This window comes from Nilaparvata lugens, chromosome 7 (genome assembly GCF_014356525.2).
Source record: "Nilaparvata lugens isolate BPH chromosome 7, ASM1435652v1, whole genome shotgun sequence".
Classification (NCBI taxonomy): Eukaryota; Metazoa; Arthropoda; class Insecta; order Hemiptera; family Delphacidae; genus Nilaparvata; species Nilaparvata lugens.
This window is the reverse complement of record NC_052510.1, coordinates 39,883,793-39,906,738: the sequence shown is the minus strand read 5'-3', so window position 1 is coordinate 39,906,738 and position 22,946 is coordinate 39,883,793. Positions and strand designations below refer to the sequence as shown.

Genomic DNA, 22,946 nt, shown 5'->3' with positions numbered 1-22,946 from the left:
TGTCAATAAATAATCCAATATTATTATTACATTTTCGAGTGGCAATTAAATTTTCTGACTCTTAAAAAACAGCAGGGAGTGTACTTGTCTATTCAATAAAACAACTTTTCTCTATGAAAATCAATCTGAAATTTGTATTTTTATATTCAAATACGAAATTTCAATGCAGCCTATTAATATCATCAATATTATGTTTTTTTCACGTATTACCAAGTAGACTTACTACTGAGGATGATATTTTTGAAAAAAAAAACAAATAATTTCATCTAAGATTCAAAACAATAATTAAAATTTCCACCGTGCAATTTCTGTAAATTTTCCGCTCTCAAGTGTGCTGTCTATAGTGGAGGGAGCTGGGTGAGTCATCGCAGGAGGTCTGAGTGGAGGGGATCAGTTTAGCGTTGGTAGTGTTGCTGCCGTGAGATCATTCCTGTCAACCAGTCAGTTGTTCTTCAGTTGCATGTTAGTAAAGTGACGTGTAGTTTGGAAATAATAATTGAATTAGTTGACAAACAAGTTGTGAAGTTTAATTTCAGTTATCATCCAGACACTTTTGAATAAGGTGAGTTTTGAGACTTCATATCCTTTGTATTTTACCAGAGAGTTGAGCGTGATGCATTATGCCGGCTTGCTCATTATGAAATTCTTGTGGAAGAATGCGTCGATCCAGACTTATTGTTCATCTTTTTCCATCTAAACTTGTGCTTTTTTTTCTTGGAGAGTCCAGATTAAGTGGGAAATAAGTGCAGTAAAACTATCAAACTGAACAAATTGTGCTATTTTTGAGGTTATTAACCCTCAACTTCTCAACATGATGAACCAGTCCTCTGCAGTCTACCTCTAAATTCAGCAAGAAATTTTAAAAATATAATCTAATGCGAAATAATCCAACTAAAACAGAAAGGTGCTGTTCGAAGTCACTACTGTATATTATATCCAGCGAAAGTGCCCGCAAGATAAGGATATCAAATGCTTTTAGAACAAAATCGTACAATTGCCAACGAGTTCAACCCTTCCTTATCATCTTATTTTTCTCCGTGTTTGTCCCGTACAGTGAACGGACTGATTACCTTCCTTACTGTACCGTATTAGTTTTAAATTCTATTGTTTTAGAAATTTGATTGAATAAGTTCTGGGTGGGAGTGGGTGTATGTCTTGAATAGCAGCTTCTTTCACTGGTATGATATCTGATCTGATAGATATTATGAATCTTCTCTTTACCAAACTATAAGGGCGAGACCATATTAAGCGTTTTCTGACGGCGTTTTTAGAGTTGGCAGGTCAGGAAGCTCTCCGATTGGTGCCTGGAAAAACGCTTCTTGTGGCTTGGCCCTAATTGTGAGCGGGAGCAATCAAAGTATCCCTGCATTTTTTTATGACGGTTAAGCTTTGAAGCATAGTTAACCAGGAGGAGCATCTATCAAAACTGAGTACTGTGACGTGAGAAGTAAATTACAATATTATTGACCGAGCGAAGTGATGTCTAATTGACCGAGCGAAGTAAGGTCTAAGATTCAAGTCGACGGTTTGGCATTTCTCTTAATGTTTAAATGTTTTTATGTTGCGCATTTACGGCGAAACGCGATAATAGATTTTCATGAAATTTGACAGGTTTGAAATTTGAAATTGCGCGTCGACGTATAGGTTTTTGGAAATTTTGCATTTCAAAAATAATATAAAAGGAAAAAGGAGCCTCCTTCATACGCCAATATTACCGTAAAAATCAGACTGTAGAATTATTCATCATAAATCAGCTGTCTAGTGGACTATAATACTACCCGTTCAAAAACATCGAACATCTTGAAAATGTATCTTTCCATTAACGTTAGTAGACAGTTGACTATAATACTACCCGTTCAAAAACATCGAACATCTTGAAAATTGTATCTTTCCATCAACGTTGTACAGTTGCAGCCAGACCTGATAACAGCGCTCACACTCACATTCCGGGACGACACGTCACGGTACGATATAGGACTGAAAGCTCTATGTTTATTTAGGATTTTTTCTAGACATTTTTAATTGATAAATTATTTATTAATTTTTGAGAAAACTTAACAACATGTCAATGTAACTCGCTGAGCGCGAGGTCTACTGTTCACAGAACTACTAGTTATATTTCCCTCATCAACATTTGAAAAAAATCATTTTTTTATGGAATTGAGGAAAATGTATCCTTCTTCTTTCCCCAGAAAAATTAAAATCATATTGTAAATTCATGCAACTGACATTATAGATCTATTGCACTGAAAAATGCATTGTCCCCCAGAGTGATTATTGAGGGGCAGAAACTGCCGTATCCCCCCAAAAGTCTACACAACTGTGCATTTTATTCCCATAGAAATGCATGTAATCAATTCAAGAACTGATTAATGATTATTATTGACATCAATAACGTCCATTGTTTATGAGGAATTGGAAAATAAGTCCGAAAATTTCTGCAACGTAGCAAAAGTCGACACAACGACAACACAACGATATCTGTAGCATATGTCTGATTGGCTAATTAGCATGTCATTAGCCAAATGGGTTCGGATGACTCATGGCAGAAACTTTCCGACGTCTAAAATATTATTGCAATGCCACCATTGCATGCAGTCCAGTATAAGCAGATGTTAGAACACCTGTTCTTACCCTAAACAGGTTTTTGATGTCAGGGAGTTTTTGGTGAACAATTACTCCTATTTCAACCATTATTAGTTCCATAAATACCGTACACATTACACTGTACACTCTGTATTAGATAATATTTTGTTTTTCCACTTTATACAATCATACATGGTTTAATATTTCGGGCGCGGTGACCGGTGCCTTTGGTTGCCTATGTATAGTTGCGAAAGCACAGAACAGACTGCTTATTCATCAAAAGCTATTGGGCAATATTCAAATAAGCAGTGTGAGTCATACGTTGTTAGCTCTTTCAACTCATCGGACTATTGACCCATTGTAAGTTTTGATTATAACAGTAGCTTGTCATTGCAATATAAAATTAAAAAGTTACACAATTTTGATTAGCATTTCAAGTTATATTAGAAAGTAGCCGTTTTCAGGGCCCACTTGTTATCTATTTGATATTATTATAAATGTATCTATTTTTTTCATTCCACAATCACAACATCAAATTAATAATTGGGAGAGAATCAACAGGATAAACCCAAAACTGTTTCTCTCCATAATTTGATAGTTTAAAAATAGTCTGAATGAGGTTATGTAAACTCCTATTATAATTCTATAGATATGATAACATCAAATTATCAATATTAGTAGGTACTGCAATAGAATCAATTCTGTTAATATCCTCAATAATTATTGTAGAATATAGTTTACGTAGGTACACTACAACGATACAACCACATAGGATTCATTCATAGGATCTCATTCAGTTCCTGGTCTAGCTGGATTTTATTTAGTTTTCACTACAGTAATTATACAGGGTGGGTGAAAAGTCCGAGAACGGCTTAGTATCTCATACACAAAGGTAATTTGACGGTGGGTGTGACTGGGGATCCTACTCAATTTGAAAATACTACTTTACTATGACTTTAAAAATCTGGTCCGCCATATTGAATGCAACTTTTTTTTTCAATTTTTTTAGGACAGTGGTCATGTGATACATGATTTCGATACAGAATTTTAAGTAAAAATTAATGGTGAAAGCCGCACATCGATATCTCAAACCGTTTAGAAGATATTCATATTATTAATCAATACCACTTATGTATTTCATTTAAGATTTGCATTTTATTTATTTATTTATTCCATAGAAACATAGAAAGGCTCACAGACAAACTCCAGTCTTATCGAGCCTTAGTGACATATTTGATAGTGTAACATTTCAATTAAAAAAGAAAATAAGAGAAAATAAAATAATATCACACTTAATTAAATATTCACAATTCAGTAGGCTATACCGTAACTAATAAGATTAGAAGAGAACGATATTATATTGGTTGGATTCCGGAAAGTTGGTAAAAGGGTATAGGATGAAAAATATTTAAATAAAAAGAAAGAAGAAACCGTTGAAAAAATGGAGAGTTAGTAGAGCTTAAAAATAATAATTTATTCATCAATTGAGAAGCATAATTGATTGATTAATAATGTGAATATCTTCTAAACGGTTTGAGATATCGATGTGCGGCTTTCACCATTAATTTTTTCTTGAAATTCCGTGTCGAAATCATGTATCACATGACCACTTTCCTATTCAAAAAAATAAAGTTGCATTCAATATGGCGGATCCAAGATGGCAGACCAGCTTTTTAAAGTCATAGTAAAGTAGTATTTTCAAATTGAATAGGATCCCCAATCACTCCCACCGTCAAATTTCCTTTGTGTATGAGATATTAAGCTGTATATCATAACTATAATTCATAACATTGGTTACTGTAGTGGAAACTAACTTACTGTTTAGATTCTCCAATACTCTGAAAAACTTTCTGTTATTGTACTCATCAATTTGATCTTTCTATTGAAAATGACAGACAAATGTGCAGTGAGGGACGATGATGATGATGATGAAAAATGATTGAAAGTACAATTATTATTTTTGGGGGGTTTCAATCCTAGGAAGTGATTTTAAATTATCACTTAGTTTAGACCTCGAGCAGCCACCCATCCACGTGGGAACCGAGAGCATGGCGCTTATCTAACCTCAGCAATTGGGTATTGTGGCTCTGACTCCTGGGATAAACCCTTGGAATTTCCAATAAACACGAGTCTCAACGTGAAATTCCAGTAATGTTTTTTTTTACCTAGATGAAGATTGAGAAATATATATTTTTTGTCCAATTTGTTTTAAATTTCTATAATTTTTAGCGGTTCATTTGGGTAAGGATTTATCAAATGATATTCCTTATCAAATTCGCCTTGAAAATTAGATAAAACCAATGAGAACTGTTTCTAACAGCAATGGTTACTGAGCGTTTTTTTAAATAAAGTATAGCAGATTTCTGAGGTTTGGATGCATTTTAAACTATTAGGTGATTTATCTAACTAAAAATGTGTTTAGGACCAAATACGGACATGCAAACCGTTATTTAGTTATTATTATTATTATTATTTATTCGATGTATTGACAATCTCAATGCATTATATTATACAGTAATATGATTGGGAGAAGATAACAGGTATAGCTTGAAACTGTCTTTCTCCCAAATTTTGATGAATAGAAGTTTCAAAAAAAGAATGAGGTTATTATTTGTATATAATTTTTTTTCATAGGATGCTGCCTATATATTTATGTAGGCATATCATTATTTGGGGGTGATGACTGATGAGGACCGTGATTGGCTTAGTTTCAGATAGAGTTCCAGGTGGACTCAATACTCAATAGCACCGGAAATACACCTATAAGTAACAGGAATCGCACACCGCAGTGGTCTAGTATTGTTGTCCGATAAGGTTATTCCAAATCGAGAATTATCCTGTTTCAGATAGGATTTTGCGGCCACACAATCATCGGTGTGGCCAGTTTAGTCAGAAATATGGCGTCGCTCTTGGCTCTGCCGACCAACAACGGAAATTGAAGCAAGGAAACGCGGTCTGCCGATACCTTCCTGTCCCACTGTCCCTGTCATTGTGGAGTCTCTAGTAGAATGCGGTTTCGATAATCCGTGCTAATTCTATCTAGCTTGATTCACGCTCCGTCATTTTCCACCCAGTTTGGAAATGAAATCCCTCAAAAATCACTCAACACTACTAGAATTATATAAGAATTTTGAATTATAATCTCATGAGGGTTACCAATTAGAACAAATTGTCTCAAGCAAAACAAACTCTTTAAGTTAAAAATCCAATTAACAGGCCTGTTAAATAATAGTATGAGGTATGATAACCTCTTTTTAACATAGACGAAAGGATGAATTTAAAAGAATAATCAAAATCTGAATACGGAAATACTAGTGTATTTCATGAGATTGTTGAGTTGTACTCATAGTGCTAACTGCTAATAAAACCTAAACCAATAATTTTGATAATTGTAGCCTCTGTTAGAATGAACTAAAATGGTAGGTGATTGACAGGAATGATTACCCGCAACCTTCCTGTCGTGTCATCCTCTCTCTCATCCATAGCAAATCTGATGTTAAATTTGAATTAAATCGATGAAAACTCATTTTTATAAAATATTTTATTGTATTTCCAAGATAATCTTGAAGTATTCATTCAAGAATTTTTTCCAAAAGTGTACACTGTACAGAATTCTTTGCTATTATCCGCATCGTTTCCATCTTCTTCCACTGAACTTTTAGATTATTAATAGAATAATGAGAATATATTAATTAAATTATAATATAGTATTGTAAAAATAATACAATGCTTACGGAAAGCACTATGAAGAAGAGCATTACATGAAGGATACCAGCTTTACCATGAAGGATACGAGCATTACATTTCCTCCAGCTAGATTAAAGGAGTAGCCTAGACGTCAGTCATTGAGGAAGAGGCTACTCATTACTCTATTGTGAATGAGTTTATCGTGAACATCAGGGTGTCTCAATGGGTAATAAGGAAGTGACTAGATGAGACCCATCAGGAAAGGCGCTTTCTAAAATGATTTACTCCCATGTGATCGAGCAAAAAATTAAAAGTAATTCATTCGTTCAGTTGAACTTTCTTCGCCTGTGGAGTGTGCATCAATGATTGATTGGAGCATATTGCGACTGAAAAGTAACGACAGAGTTAAATTTCGTTGCTCGAATGCGGGCTCCTTTTCATCTGTGTACTGTGAACTGAAAATTGCAGTTCGTGCGAAAGGAAACGGCCCGTGAAAGTAGAACGGATGGGCAGGCACAATGCAGAAAAAGAGAATGATAGAGAAGGGCGAAAAAGAAAGAAAGAGGATAGAGTGGAATCGACGAAATTATTGTATCGGCCGGTCAAACAAATAGAATGCAATGAGAACTTGACCTGAATAGAAACTGTTCAAGTAGGTGTGTAGTAACGGGAGACGCGTCTTATAAACATCAATGCACAGTTCTTAAGATACTGTATTGCTCTTGCCATTTATCTTTTCCGCAATTTTTTCATCATTCTTGATGACCGGTAACAATATTGTTGGTGACATAGGCCTATTCGCATTATGCTGTTTGTTGTGAGACTACTATGTGCCATACGTACTATTATTATCATAACATCTATTCACGCAGAGTGCCGATATGAAGTACAATGTATAATAAATATAATATTATTTATTTCACAGTAAAAATAATGTATAAATGAACGATCGAGTTCGTCTTCCTCAAGATTTATTTATTCATCTGTTTGTATTTCTACAAATAAATAAATTTAGATGTTGTTCAGTTACTGAACTTGGATAATTATTTCGAGAATCATTAATAAATTCTCCAAAAATTGTCATTTATGATTAAACCATTGAACTATCGAGCTACTGTACTGTTTGAAATTTTCATTCAAAAAGGCATTTTAATTGAATTTTTTTTATTTTTCAAACGTTTTTCAGAGAACAATAATCAAGTTTCAAGTTTTTGCTCCTCACATGAGACCAATGAATTAGGGTCACATTCATTCCATAACATCATAAGTTTACAGATGGAAATAAATTGGAAATTGCATTTGCTCAAATGCTAAGTGATGAATAATTATTATTAAACGAAAATACCAATTACAGCATTTAATTGGTGTTTTCGTTTAATAATAGTCTAATATTAATCATAAAGTTCGTTTACAACACAACATATTTTTTCTAGGACCGAAATTCTCGGTACCTACAATAATCAATTGCCAAATAGAAGTTGATTCTGTGGAACTTTGCACAATATCAATGAAGCTCTCATCGATTAACGATTATGATCATTTGAAAGGACTATCTGGTAGATTTATTGGCGATATTTCAACTAGGAAAGATACATTACATTACTTCAACATCTTCTGTTTAAAGATACCAAGGACAAACGATTGAACTGTCTTCCATCTTTCATCCAACAAGGAACGTGATGAGGGAATTTGCACAACAAACAGCGCTGCTGAATATAAATGGCCTTCATTTTATCAGACGACAATATTGACTTCCATTAATTTATGCCAATTTTAATGAAAATATACCTTTTTAAAACGTATGCCGTGCATTTGTGGTGCGGTACGGCTGTATGTAATCATTATAAGATACGTAAATATTATGTTAAGCTATGGCCCGTGCCACATTGGGCCACTGACTTATGGTGAAGACATTATGGATATGTACTCAATATCTGCAACGATCTACCAATACTGCCACCAGTAGTAGCACCCTATTTAGTAGAAGTTATATAAAATGATAACAGTATTAGTGGACTGGATGATGGCGATTCTGGTGAGAAGCCAGGTGTGTCATGTTCCATAGAAAACAATTAATGTGATTACTAGGTGACTTTCGTAACGTCTAGATTATAGTGCGCCTGCACCATAAACTACTCCATATTACACTCCATTGCTTTTATTTCGTTTTGTAAGAGTTACATTTCATCTTAAAATAGTTAGTTTGTTTTTCATTTCAGTTTTCTAGCGACAAATCGACCAATCTCCTATCAGCAAACATGTCAGCGAACACAGAATGCCCACTCAGTCCATCACTGAAGGACTTGCCCAAGGTGGCATGTGACCTGAAGAGCCAATTGGAAGGATTCAATCCTGACAACATGAAGAGGGCATCAACACAGGAAAAGAACATTCTCCCGACAGCTGATGGTGAGTCGATAGTGTAGAAATTTCTACACTGTGGAAGTTTAAAAAAGAATACAACACTTTGTATTTTTATAGTTGTAGAACTGCATGCTGTTTGGAGGTGTCGTTGTCAGTTTTCATAGTTCTGTAGAATTTATCATAATATCTGTGGGTGATCTATTAGATCTCTTGGAACCTTTTTTTCAAATTTTATATGGAATATCTTGTTTTTTATGATAATGCTCTCCATGAACTTCAGTGAGATTTTTTTCTTCATGATACCGGTAGTCTTCAATGATATAAGTAGTCTTCAATTTATGAATTTTGTATTTACAAATACTGCCAATGGAAATTATTTCGCCCGAATCTATTCTTTTACCAGTTTGTTTGACCAGTTCAAATTCATTTTTGATGTTTTGTCCAATACTTAGGATTTACCTATTTACATATCAAAAAGCATAACAATTTTCTATAACAAGGTATAATGGAGATCAGTGTAGCTAGAACAATTTAATAGTTCTTTATTTAATTAAGCTCTTATGTAATGCAAACAATTTATGAAAATAAGCGAATGAAAATGAACGAAAATTCACATTGTTCAGATTATTTCCCTAAGGAAAACATTTATTATTTTACATAGAATTATTTCCTAATAAGGATTTAACATTTATAATTATTATGAATATAACATGGTTGTAACAAGAGTAATAAAAGTTTCATTCCGAATCCATTTTGTTTTCTAACAGTATGCATCTTCAGCATCATTTTAATAAATTCAATATACACTTCAGACAATCATTGAATCAATAGGTAGCTAGAATCACCAATAAATCATGCAATAAATAATTGCATCAAGTTCTTAAAACTTGAGCAATGAGGAAAGATATTATGTGCTCTCATACGATAAATCAACTACGAAATCGAATTCATAAAGATTTGCGACCTCTTTCAGAAGCTTGAATGACTAATTCTGATTCGATACAATTTCCTACGTGTTTTCCTCTGAATTTCATCACTATTCTCTTTACTTCTCAATATACTTCTTGAATTGACATTTCTACTGTATTGAATGACGCATACAGGAAATGAGTTGTCAGCTGGAACTACAAGATAAGGTTGAAAGCTTGTGTAACATTAGTCCATTAAATTCCATATTCCTATGAAAACTTTATCTTTCTCTGTATAGCTCTGCTTAAGTGGCCGACCAATTATTACTGTAGATATGATAGAATTCCAACGTGTGGTGCATAGCTTTTATTTTGATTTTTTCACTTCAAATAAAACTAAATAGGCCTTTAAGTATTTTCTTGTGGATTCTGAATGCATTCTCTTCTTATATGAGTTACCTGCTTGAGTTGGCTGTAATATCTTTGTCAGGATGCTTTTAAAAACTGATTCTTTTCAATCACAATCCATGATCCTTATCTGCCTATCATATCTTCAAAATTTGTAACTGAAATGATAAAATATTTACTAATTTGTTTTCATAGCTCAAGTCATTCAAGTATTTAAACAAAGTACTTTCAAGGGTTCATAAATATAAATTTCAAGAGAGAAAGATGCAAATTGAATATGTCCTCGTTTTATCCTCTTGTGTAGCATCAAATACTTAAGCCTACAGTAGAGGTAAAATGCGCATTACATTCTATAACATGGTCCTCGTTGAAGTGTTCATAGCAGTGAGAAAATATGTTGATAGTGGAACGAAGAGTGTGGTAACTCAAGAACCCATATAAAGCGACAACAATAAGACTTTTATAATTGAAAGAGGGTAGTAAAGACCTAATAGAGATTATTTATTTCCATTCATCAACAATCATTTCGTACCTTAGCCAAGCGGCAAAATTTCTTTGCAAAATCAACCGAAAAATCATTATATAATCATGAAGAAAAGTTATAATATATAGTAATATAAAAAATATAAGAAAAGATAGAATAGCTTATTCTCTCAATGATTCAACTTACCGTATTCACATTGACATTTATCCCAAATTAGTTTTAAATGAAGCACAAACTGATAAACAACTACCGTACAAAAAATTGATTTTATTTTAGACAAGCTTCAAAACATGGTGTACTTGGGACTTGATTGGCTAAATAAGCTTGAATTATAAAATGTATGAATGCAGGGCTACTTTCTTTTATTTATAATATAGAATTATAGTACCCTAAGAAATTAATAAAATAATTATAATGTGTATTCTTATTCTATTATTTCATTAATTTCAAAGGGTAGCCTACTATAATTCTATTTTATATAAGCTTGAATTGATTTCAATAGTTCCACGTTCTTCATTATGAAGCCATTCCTAAATTGATATTTTCTTATCAAACTGCTCAATTTATGCAACTCCGATTTACTATATATTATATTGACATCGTTACAGAGATTCGTCGAAATTCGAGTCTCTTTTTCCCATGGTCTAAAAACTAGTGTTTGATTTTTCATAAACTCTCGGTAAAACATGAACAATTATTCCTTTGGATGCACAATGTGATTTTGAAAACATCTTCTCTGTCTTATCTCGCATGTTTTCATTCATGTGTATTAGCTTTTAATCTGTTAAACTGTATACTGCTAAGCTATGTTTATAAATGCATCTGAAAATGTAATAATTCATGCTTATTCTATTTAAGTAGTGTCTATTGCTCTAGAATGATCTTAAATTATGTATTGCCTAACTTTCACGATCGTGAATTTGCTTTATTAGTTGGAAAATAGTCTCCAGTTATATAGAAAGTTCAACTTCTAACATTCTCAACTGATGTTTATTGCATATTTTCATTTAACTCATAAAAATTGAGTTTATAAAGATAATTGTCTATACATTATAGTCTATGGCTGCTCCTTTTTATAATTTATAAACTTATAATCTCTGATTTATCTATTGCAAACCAATTAGGCTAGTTCTAGAAAGCTCTAGAAACTGAATCAAGGACTTGACTTAAATAGTACCGTATCCAATCTTGAAGGAACTGTACCTCTTAAAATGATTAATAAACCAATTTCTAAAGAATATCAGATGATGATTTTTTCTAATTTGAAACAAATTACCGTTATCAATCTAAAACAGAAGTTAGTCTAATTTTTAAGATCAAAAGAAGTTACAGAGCTGCTCCAGCTTATAATAATGTTTTTTGTCTGTGATTTTTCCCTCACCAATGCTTATTGATGTGAACCTCATTCACATTGGAGTTTGATTTGTTCTCAAGCCATCTATTATATCAGATTCTCTAATAAGCATTTCTCTTCATAATTTTTAGTTTCCAAAGTATTCTAATCATCCGTTCAGTATGTTCCAAAATATGATCATCAATTTTGTCGATTTTAGTGCTTTTATTGTTTATATTGTATTTGTTACTATAGGAAAGTGGTGGAATGTGTTTGAGCTTTTGTACTTTTTATTGCTGCATGCTTTTTGTTTTGTTTTAAAAAGTTGTTATATTTTTATTGCATCCGGTAATAGATGTAAAACAGGAAAAGCAACACAGTGCACTCATACAAGGAGTAGAAAATTTCAACGCCGACATGCTAAAAAGGACAAACACACACGAAAAAATTATTCTGCCCAATGCACAAGGTAAAAATATTACAGATGAAAAAATATTATTAACAAAGAACCCATAAAGTACTCCTCAAATCTTCCAAAAACAACTTACGGTACCTCACCTCCTTCAATGCTAATAAGAATACTTCATATTTGCATTGGAGGATTTGCTTTACTAATCAATCTACAGTTTTTGTTAATTAAAATTCACAATATGCACTCTATTCCACTAAAAATTTGCAAAACAAGTAGTTTGTTTGTACTTCAGCTAGCATTCATTCAGTATAGCAGCTTGGTTGCTGGTCTCAATGTTGGAAAACGTTCGTATATTTACATTTATTTCCTTACAAGAATTCTCGTCCCCTGATAATAAATAGTTCACTTGAACAAGTATGATGAATTAATTTTTATAATTTGTTCTTTGGCGTTTTCAAATACAAATGACTTGAAGATACAAGAAACAATTCATGTATTTGTAATCTATGTTTTTTTATCGTGCCATATAAGTCTACCTCCACTATTATTATTAGTAGCAACTTTGGATAAATGATCTCAAATGATTTTACACAATAAATTTACAAATTTCACTGACGATCAGAAATATGCTGTGGACATTTTAAATTGGTATTTTAAACTATGGAAAGAAAAGTAATTATAAATTATAAATTGAAACAGAAGAGCTGTAAAATCTGGAACGTTTAAAATCTATAAAACCTGATCTAACCTAAAAATAGAAAGTTTTCCAACTGGATGTTTCTTGAAACAATAAAACATACTTGATAACGGTATTGGGAAAAATGAAAATAAATCAAATTCTACAGTTATTCTTGAAATATTTTTCTGTATCAATATTGTATTTTTTGTTTTAAATAAACGTGACCAAGTGAAATATTCAGAAACTGAATCTAAAATAATAATAATTTTTCGTTTTATTTGATACATTACTTCATTCTAGACTCAAATTTTGTTCATTTTGCATTGTTAATAACTTGTGTATATGTGTGTAAGACTAAGGTTATAATTAACCGAAGCCGAGCCCTCGAAGGCTTAATAACTGAAGAATTAGAAATATAGTATTCACTTCCAATTTACTGATTAAGAAGATTACTGCATATCTCTGGTATGATTTCTTTGTAACTCGAATGCATGGTGTACTCTCTTCTCTCTAGTGTTCTTCTCTTCTCTCTAGTGTCTCTGCTTTTTAGAATCAATTTTCTAATGCTTGTATATTTTTGTCAATCTTATTGTAACATGTAAATGTAAAATCCTTTTCAGAATGGCTTGCATGCTCTAGAGCTGTTCTTATTTTGTTAATAGCTAATATAGCTGAAACCACTTATAGATTTTCCCATTCTATCCGTTTCCATTTCCTTCATGTCATTGTTCTCTCATTCTCCTCAATGCTTCTAAATCTCCTTCATAAAATTGTTGCTCTTATAGAGCTTCTAACTTGCTTTTCATAAATACCGATAAAACTCAACATGACTGGATTAAATTAGCTGGTAACTTGAACTCAAAATGAATCACATTATAACGAAAAATATTTTATATGGATTTAAACCAGTTTAAAATGAATTTTAGTTTCAACTGACACTGTTCAAATAGCACTTCAAAACCAAGTCAATCAAAAACAAATTACAATGCCTACGATAACATACCGTACCTTGTGATCTTCATCAAATTCAAGTTGCTTGAGAAAACATCAACTAACAAATCTTTCATACCATTAGAAAAATAAGAGTGCTTGATGAAACTATGTATTTTGATCAATCACTTAATTTTAATATTTAAATTTCAGTAATTGCGTATTATTTTTGATGATAGTGATTGCTCAATTTCCTTTGGTTGAAGTTGGAACAATGGAGGGTCCAAGTCGCTATTGAGTAGAGCGTATCTATATACGTTTTACATATAATACACACTGATTGAAGCATATAACAAACCATGTTTGTTGATAGGCAAGTGACAAAGAGCTGCTTAACAGTCGCAAAGTGCTTCCTGTCACACCCACTTTTGAAACTGACTGTACTTGCATGATGCGCTGAGCATTGACCCTTCTTCATATCACTTTTTTCAATATTTTATGGATCCATAGGGAATACTGTAGTATGTGATGCTGTAGTAAATTATAACAATCTATAAACCGATGTGTTCATGTAAGCAAATGCATTTTCTCACATGATGTGTTCTCACGTGCTGGAAATGTTTTCCTTCATGGTGGAATTTCTCTTTGGTCGACTCGCTTTAATGAGCGAGACGTATTTAATACGTCTTCAATGTATAAATAGTTCTTATTTGTAAAGCATTGAACTCTCATTTTCAATATTTCAATGAAATGATAGCTAGGAAAATTAAAAATACCCTAGAATTACATTTTGTGATGACTGAAATTATATTCAATATTGTGCTGTTTCAGCATATTAAAGCGTTCACACACTTGAATGAAATATAAAACTATTTGTGTGTGGAAGTCGTCGGGAAACAAAGACTGTCACGTACAATAATTTAAAAATAATTTTCTTCTTGGTGAAATCTAGTTGTGAGCCTAGTTATATAGATAGTAATGGATAGTAATAGATAGTGTTGTAATGGGTAGATATATTAACCTTGACGGGAACCTCTGAATCTAATTCTGAATTAATTTAAATGATGATTTCCGAAGTTACAAAGTTATTGAGCATTGAGTAAGTTATTGTAACTACAGGGCTACTCGTACATTGAGAGACAATCATAAAATTGGAAAGAGTTGTTAGGAGGAAATGAGTTGTAAAAATGCATTTATAATAATAACTTTTCTTGGTATCGATTGTTGTTTTGTTCTCTTTCAAACCTTTTTTCTCGGATATAATTCCTACTGTCTATTGATTAGAATCTCCTACTGTCTATTGATTTATGATGTGTTTGTATTCAGATCATAATAGAATAATTCTTGAAAATAATTGTTTATACAGATGTAGCAGCTGAAAAGACACAGAAAGCATTAATAAATAGTGTAGAGGCGTTTGACACAGGCAAATTGAAACATGCTGAAACGAAAGAGAAAATCGTCCTACCTGACAAAGATGGTGAGTAATTTATTAAATGCTCACTCACAGTAGGAGAAATTTCAAATTATTATGTATGTTTGCTCTATATCTATATAAGTCTATATCATGCATGTATTAATATTATAGTCTAGTAATTATCCAATAATCTTATTAGTAGCATAAATTATTGATGTATAGTCTAGACCTGTTTTAATATTCTAAACTCATAAACAAGAAAACACACATTCTGTATGGTGATATTTTTTCATTCAATGCACATATAAAATCCTAGTAGCCTGCTATTGCTTGAAAAAAATTATTATTATAAAAAAATTATTACATTAGATTGTTGAGTAACCTTTTCGAGAAATTCATTGGTAATAAATTAAAAGAATCATATATGTAAGAGTAGTTAAAAAAATATATATATTGCAATGATCTCTGGTTAAAATAATCATGATGACATATGATTATAATAATTGAAGCTTCGTTTTAATGGAGCTTGAAAATGTATCATCAAAAATGTCTTTCATATTAGACAACATTTCTGATTAAAAATTAAAAAAAATGTAAATTCATGTTGGGCAAATCATGCTATTGGATGAATTTATATGATTTGTATTGTACAATGTTACAACTAATCTGCGTCTAAAATGTGCAGAACAAAGTAGCCTACGGTACCGTATTTTATATTCATATTACTTTCGACTCATATCATCATAAATCTTTTGATTTATTCTCATGTGACGACTCATTATCCATGAATAGTCAATGACTCAATAATTTATTATAGAATGCGTCAATGACTGATGATAAGTTATTCATGAGTGATGCAGGGCGTGGTTAACATCTACTGTAATGCGAATGTAATAATCAAAGATCATGAAACACTTTCAAATGAACAATTCTGACAGTTATCCTAAATCATCACACATGTATCAAGCCCGTTGTTAGTAATGTTGGTCTAAACTTAGGAGTTTTTATTTAATTACCCGGTATTTTTTTACTGATTACTGTATTACTATTGTTGATTTTAAATAATTAATCAAACTGATTCATCAAAATATTACAATATAAATTGAAAAAAAAATTGTAATATCCCAATAGAACAAATGTCCAATTTTCAACTACAGTACACGGTAGGCCTACTCTTTTTTGTTGTTGTGTAGCATTGTATAAGGTATTCCAATTCTTTACTTTTTCAAATGAATCATGTTCATAATTTTTTATTATCAAGTCCACATCTTGAAATGCACCCTAATGCTATAATAATTTCGAGAGTGGAATACGAATAGTGCATTTGTTTTAGGATATAAAACCACTAATAAATTATTTCTTATCTCACATAGACAGGAAGTATGGCCATCGAAATGAATGACCATCAAATGGCCACTTAAATTGGCTGTCTGTAATTGAATGTAATTTGATGAATCTTTGAGTTTGTATTGAAATAACTCACAATTGAAAAATCATCCTATTGGCTGACCATTTTTAAAAATTTCATCCATCCATAGTACTCTATAATAGGCTATGTACTGTACAATAATATAAACTAACATAATTACATCAAATTAACCCACGATAAAATATATTTAATGATGAATTTTTAAACGAAAAGCTAATAGTTATTAACATTGAATAAAAATATTATTATTATTATTATTATTTGTATTTTTACATTAAACGGTTTTGCATTGACAAATTTAATGCCGATTCTAATATGCATTTCTGTGTAGAAGTGTGATTGTGGACTCATTTATTGCATGTAATATTGCTTTCGAAATTTGTTTCAATGCATGATTTGCTGTGCTGTTTGCTTGCCCTTCTCACAACACAACAAACAGTTGTTCAACAAGAGAAACTGCACCAGCATTTGATCAACGGTGTGGAACACTTTGACAAGGACAAAATGAAGCACATCGAAATACACGAGAAATGTACACTTCCTGATCCCAAAGGTATAATTTAATTGTATTGTGCAAAGTGAATGAAAATGTTCGGGAGGTTTTCGAGCTGGGAATTCGAATCAATACTTGAACATTTGAATTGGAAATTTGAGTTTCTATTCCAATGAATATTATTTTGTAATGGTAGTGAATGATTGAATCATATTGTTATTAAAAAAAAGATCAATAACTTTGAAAAGTTTTGGGAGGGAGCTCCTACTTTCCCATAAAAGAATTTAAGTTTTTCTAAAACAGTTTTTACCTCATGAAGACCTGCAGATATATAATCTACAAATAGCATTCCTGAAGTTTTTGTATCCTTCTTGCGAATTTTAATCTGATCCCATCAAGAAAATTTCAATAATTTATTGATCAGTTATTATTTTAAAAATAATATCTATATTGAATGTATATTTTATTATTATTATATGTGTTATTATGAATATATTGAATGAATGGGTACTTGTGTTCACTGCAGTTTGAGCTCTGTTTTTTTTCAAATTTCCCTCTACTATTATACTATAAAAAATAGGTATACATATATATGTTTATTTGGTTCATTGCAGTTTCTGCTCTGATATTTTTTCAAATTTTCCTCTACTATGCCTATTCTACTATTCTATTAAAAAAATACAGTTTGATATTGATTTATTCTCCCGGATGACTTGCTATCTTCTTTAGTTCTGTATGTGCAGCCTATATATGGTGCTGTTGTAAGCCTATACTTTTCAGGACCGAAAAGGAATGGTGTTTATTTACATGACTAGCTACCAAGAGGAATAAACCGCTATAAATATCAAATTTCCAGTTCAAATGTAATATTCTGTACGTTTATACCTCTAGAATCTCTTCATTTCGTATCATATCCTGATCGTCTTGTTGTCAAATTCTCTTCATACTGGGATTCGATTTTCTGGCTATTCAATTCACTTGACTTTTCTGTCTCTGATACTGTATAGGCTAAAACTCTGTCTCTTTATGAGGTACCACGGTATACTAGAAGACCTTTTTGCAATTGGGTGGAAAATCCTCTTTCTTCTTGAAAAAAAGCGAGCGAAATGTGTTTAGAACCAGTCGCAAACAAGGTGAAAACATTTTCTAGTTTCTCATCCATGCTGTATGCATTCATCAATAAAAATAATTCTTTCACTTCCTGTAAAAGGATCTGTAAAATAATCATTCGATTTTTTAAATGATTTTAAATATTATATTTCGACAATTATTGTACCACTTTTTCCAAAGCTATGCATGGCAAAATAATAAGTATCTTACTAATGTATGTAATGCTATGCATGAATACAATGACTCAATGCATGTTAATTTAATGTTGATACTGTTTCTATTCTAGCTTGGCCATTGAAATATTATTTATATATTTGAATACTAAACTATAGTTTAGTATAATTTTAATATCAAGCGTTTGAACGATGAAATTGTCAAAATTAACTCATACACTACCTGCATGTACATAGCTCTTACATAATTTCTACTGATATCAAAGAAACTCTAAAATAATGTATTTTATAAGATATGGAGATTAGGAGATCTTGGTGAAAATTTGCTGAGCATTCTACCTGGACAATTGTCATTAGGAATTAATCTAGTTTTTTACTTTCCTTGCCCTATTACCATAGGTAAGGAAAGTATTGCTTTCCGAAAAAAATTAAGGTACCCCAATTTCTAAATTTCTATACGTTTCAAGGTCCCCTGAGTCCAAAAAAGTGGTTTTTGGGTATTGGTCTGTATGTGTGTGTGTGTGTGTGTGTGTGTGTGTGTGTATGAGTGTATGTACGTCTGTGTACACGATATCTCATCTCCCAATTAACGGAATTACTTGAAATTTGGAACGTAAGGTTCTTATAATATAAGGATCCGACACAAACAATTTCGATCAAATGCGATTCAAGATGGCGGCTAAAGTGGCGAAAATGTTGTCAAAAACAGTGTTTTTCGCGATTTTCTCGAAAACGGCTCCAACGATTTTGATTAAAGCTATACCTAAAATAGTCATCGATAAGCTCTATCAACTGCCACAAGTCCCATATCTGTAAAAATTTCAGGAGCTCCGCCCCATCTATGCAAAGTTTGATTTTAGATTCTCAATTATCAGGCTTCAGATACAATTTAAACAAAAAAATCCAAGTGGAAAAGATTGAGCATGAAAATCTCTACAATTAATGTCCAGTAACATGTTCACCTAAAATTGAAAATAAGCTCGAAATTCGAGAAAATGTGATTATCCAAATGCAAACTGTTGGCAACTGTTGATTCTATTAAATCATTCACTATGAAGAGATAGCAGACCTCGTGTGTCTCCAGTGTTATTGCCCTGTCACCAGCTGGCTCAAATCTTCGAATAGTAAACTTGAGATGCGCGGGAAAAATATAGCTTTGAGGAGATTCTATTCCATACAGCTCTCTCATTGATTGTCTAAAATATTGTCAACAAATTTTGGTTTTTATCTTTTGTGTTACGATAATCCAACATTTATAGTGCTTTCTTGCATAATTTCCACCGGTAAAATAATAAGTAATGTATACTGAAAGTTATAATCTTTAACATGAATATGCTATCTTGAAATTTCTCATTAGTGAGTTACCGTAGCTACCGAGTGAAATAGAAATGAGAAAGAGAAGTTATTTATCACCATAATTTAACATGAACAAGTGAAATGACTAGTAATTTAGTTTCATGTGAAGCATAAACGTGATGATTACCCTTTAAGTACAGTTCTTTCTATAACAAGATAAAAGAACCATCTAGTGCTGGAGTAGGCCTGTCTATTTGAAAAGTAATGGCACATCTAGCTGTTGATAATAACTTGCTTCAACTGAAGCCGGTTTTAGTTGAAAGAACAGTTCATTAATTCCAATTTCAATTCTGAAACTTGATATATATGACTTGTTCTATCCCATTTTCAATCACTGTTGATTCCAAGTAAGTCTTTTTGTTGGATTCTCATTCAAGACTAGTAAACTGCTACCTTGAATACATTCTCCTTTTCACCTAATTGACATTGGCCTACTCATATTACAATTACATAATAATAATACATATTATATGTAAGAAATAAAAAAATATTAATCTATGTTGAACCAGGTATTATTATTATAGGTTTTGTTATAAACTATATATGCAATATTGATATGAATGTTTTTCTGTTTGCAGCCATCGAACAAGAGAAGGGCCAACAACAGTTATTCGCTGGTATTGAGAATTTCGATACCAAGAAATTGAAACACACAGAAACACAAGAAAAGAACCCTCTTCCCACTAAAGAAGGTAAGCAGCATCAATATATATATTTTTTGAAATCTGTATATAGAATGCCTTTACTGGTTGAAGTAAAGAATTATATGGGTGAAGAAATAGTTGAACGGCGTAGGTACATGTATTATTTTCAACACTCATAAGCTTGAAGCTACCTTAGCTGTTACTATGTTTTGACCCCATGAGGTGAAGTAATAATAATTTCCAAAAAAACTAAGTAGCCTATACTTAGCAATTGAATCCATTTAATTGGAAATTGGATTTTGGACATAGCACAGTACAAAGAAAGATGAAGATTTGTGGTATCCTATTGAAGAAGATTTACTTTAGCCTATAGTCTCTTATTGTGATTTGGGTTCGTAAACCGTTTCAATTCTGATTTCATTCTATTCAACTGATAATATAAATTTAATCCCAAACACTGATTTTCTCAGTTTTATCGATAGCTCAAGTATGGCACTAAGGCTAGGCGCACGCCAGTTAGTCAAGACAAGACATGATCAGACACTTTCAGTCACAATACTTCACAAATAGTTCCTTATGAATACATGTCTAATTGCAATGACTAGTCAGTGTGAGTTGCGTCATAAGCAGCTATGTGAAGTATTGTGACTAAAAGTGTCTGATCATGTTTTGTCTTGTCTTGATTAACTGGTGTACGCCTAACCTAATACGATACGACCTTTCAAGTCTACAAATTTTGAGAAGATTTTCGATTGAGCCATTTCAAATAGACTAACCAGTTGAAAGTGTAATAGAGTTCATGTAAAACATGCAAGTATGGTCAAACAAAGGGTTGTCTGCATCTTGTAGTGTAATGCTACTTCAATCTGACATATATTTATTATTCAATGCTTATTCTTTCTATCATATTGGTTACAGTGAATTGCATAAATTATTTCAACTTTTGATTTATTCTTGGTAGAAATCAATAGCCAATATACTACTTGAGAAATATGTAGGCTATTTTAAAATAATGAATTTTTAATTACGGTACTACTGTACATGCAGTCTACCAATTATTGTTACGATTCTTGAGAATTGAATCCTTAATTGTGTATTATTTATATAGTCATTCCGAAATGCTTTATATTATACTATAGATCCACGTTGCTTTGGTATTCGATTACCGTATTCTCATTATTTGTTTGTTTTCCCCCACAGCAATCGATGCTGAGAAAGCAGCATAAGACTGGAGCGCGTAAGAGTGCGAATATTGAGATGTAATCTCCGAGTGCTATTAAAATATAAATAGATCATTGTCAAGTGAAGATGGACAAAAAGAACTGACACTATTACTTATAAATTTTTTATTGAATACTAGTGATTCCTTTTACCATCATATCATCCGGCCAGTGTAAACTTGTTGATGATCATGTAACAAGCGTTATTCACCATTTATAATGAACTAAATATTTTTATAGAATATGATTGACTGAGAGCTTTATTATAATAAGGGATGGATTCCTGTCATGCTCTCTTGAATACCAATCATACAAATTTCTAATTGAAAAGACAAAAATCTAAAATATTTTCTATCTGCTTTAATAAGAGATGGATTTGCCAAGAGCAAATATCTTTGGAAAAATTTTGTATTTTTGAAAGTTGCCATTCTCTGCCGATAAAATTTCTTAACAATTTTATAGTAAACAGCCAACCATCCTATTGTTCTCAGGATATTCGGGAAAAGTTACTTTCTATACCTAGTTTGTTAGAGAAGAATTGATGGATTTGCAATAGCTTCATTTAAATTACAATTATAAAAGATGCGTTTTTCTATAAATGTATAAATCCAAATTGTTTATAAATATTCATTGGTAAAATGCTTGTTTGTTCTTTTAAAAGATGTCTGGTGATACATTTCTATTAACGTTTATGGCTGTTCAAGATTTATACAAAGTTAGTCAACTAAGAAATTATTTTGTATGTGTATAATTTTTCAAATAATATATTTTATAGTCAGACTAACATTCTCACTGATAAATCATTCCTTGAATGTTGATATTTTTATATGTGTACTTAATGAAAAAAAGTAGTTACGTTTTCCTCTTCAGTTGCATTTCATTCCATACTTTTTGCTTTCTGTTGAGTCTCTCATTATGGACTACTTTTCAAACATGTCAATTGTTTTCTAAACTTTTTCAAGAATTTATCATTCATACACTCGAGCTTCATCATTCATTATTATTATTTATTCTTAGTCATATAGATAATATCAGATACCTACTCTATATAAGATCACTAGAATGTATATCAATAATATTATTTACCTTAGTAGCGTGCATCATAATTGACATTTTATCAGCTTTTTGCTTTCGAATGTTGTAAAAATAAAGCTATAAGAAAGTATAAGAATATCAAAAATAATTTACTTTATCAGACAAAGTCTGATCAACACCCTGATCCATTTTTTTTCATTCGGTGTCTGTTATCGTTTTTTTATTGCACTTGAATTGATTATTTGAAATTCATTCATACTATTCAATTTTTCATGGGT

The 22,946-nt window shown here is 31.7% G+C and overlaps 1 protein-coding gene across 4 annotated transcripts; it reads left to right on the top strand.

Moving 5' to 3' along the window:
* Window positions 1-142: 142 nt before the first annotated feature.
* On the top strand, window positions 143-22,806 carry LOC111062920 (thymosin beta). Of its 4 annotated transcripts, XM_022350614.2 has the most exons (7): window positions 373-562; window positions 8,493-8,682; window positions 12,126-12,239; window positions 15,158-15,271; window positions 17,077-17,190; window positions 20,348-20,461; window positions 21,614-22,806. In XM_022350614.2, exons 2-7 carry the CDS (start codon window positions 8,532-8,534, stop codon window positions 21,637-21,639), a joined length of 633 nt encoding a protein of 210 aa, XP_022206306.1. In that variant the 5' UTR covers window positions 373-562; window positions 8,493-8,531; the 3' UTR covers window positions 21,640-22,806. The 4 variants fall into 4 exon arrangements, with proteins under 4 accessions (XP_022206311.1, XP_022206326.1, XP_022206306.1 ...); XM_022350619.2 differs by lacking the exon at window positions 12,126-12,239 and having other exon boundaries at window positions 143-562; XM_022350627.2 differs by lacking the exon at window positions 17,077-17,190 and having other exon boundaries at window positions 386-562.
* Window positions 22,807-22,946: the final 140 nt, after the last annotated feature.

What these genes read in the sequence shown, in the direction of transcription:
- LOC111062920 (XM_022350614.2), top strand. Translation starts at nt 8,532, where the DNA reads ATGTCAGCGAACACAGAATGCCCACTCAGTCCATCACTGAAGGACTTG. An exon ending in CATTCTCCCGACAGCTGATG is followed by an intron (nt 8,683 to 12,125) that starts GTGAGTCGATAG and finishes ATCCGGTAATAG; the next exon opens with ATGTAAAACAGGAAAAGCAA. An exon ending in TACACTTCCTGATCCCAAAG is followed by an intron (nt 17,191 to 20,347) that starts GTATAATTTAAT and finishes TTCTGTTTGCAG; the next exon opens with CCATCGAACAAGAGAAGGGC.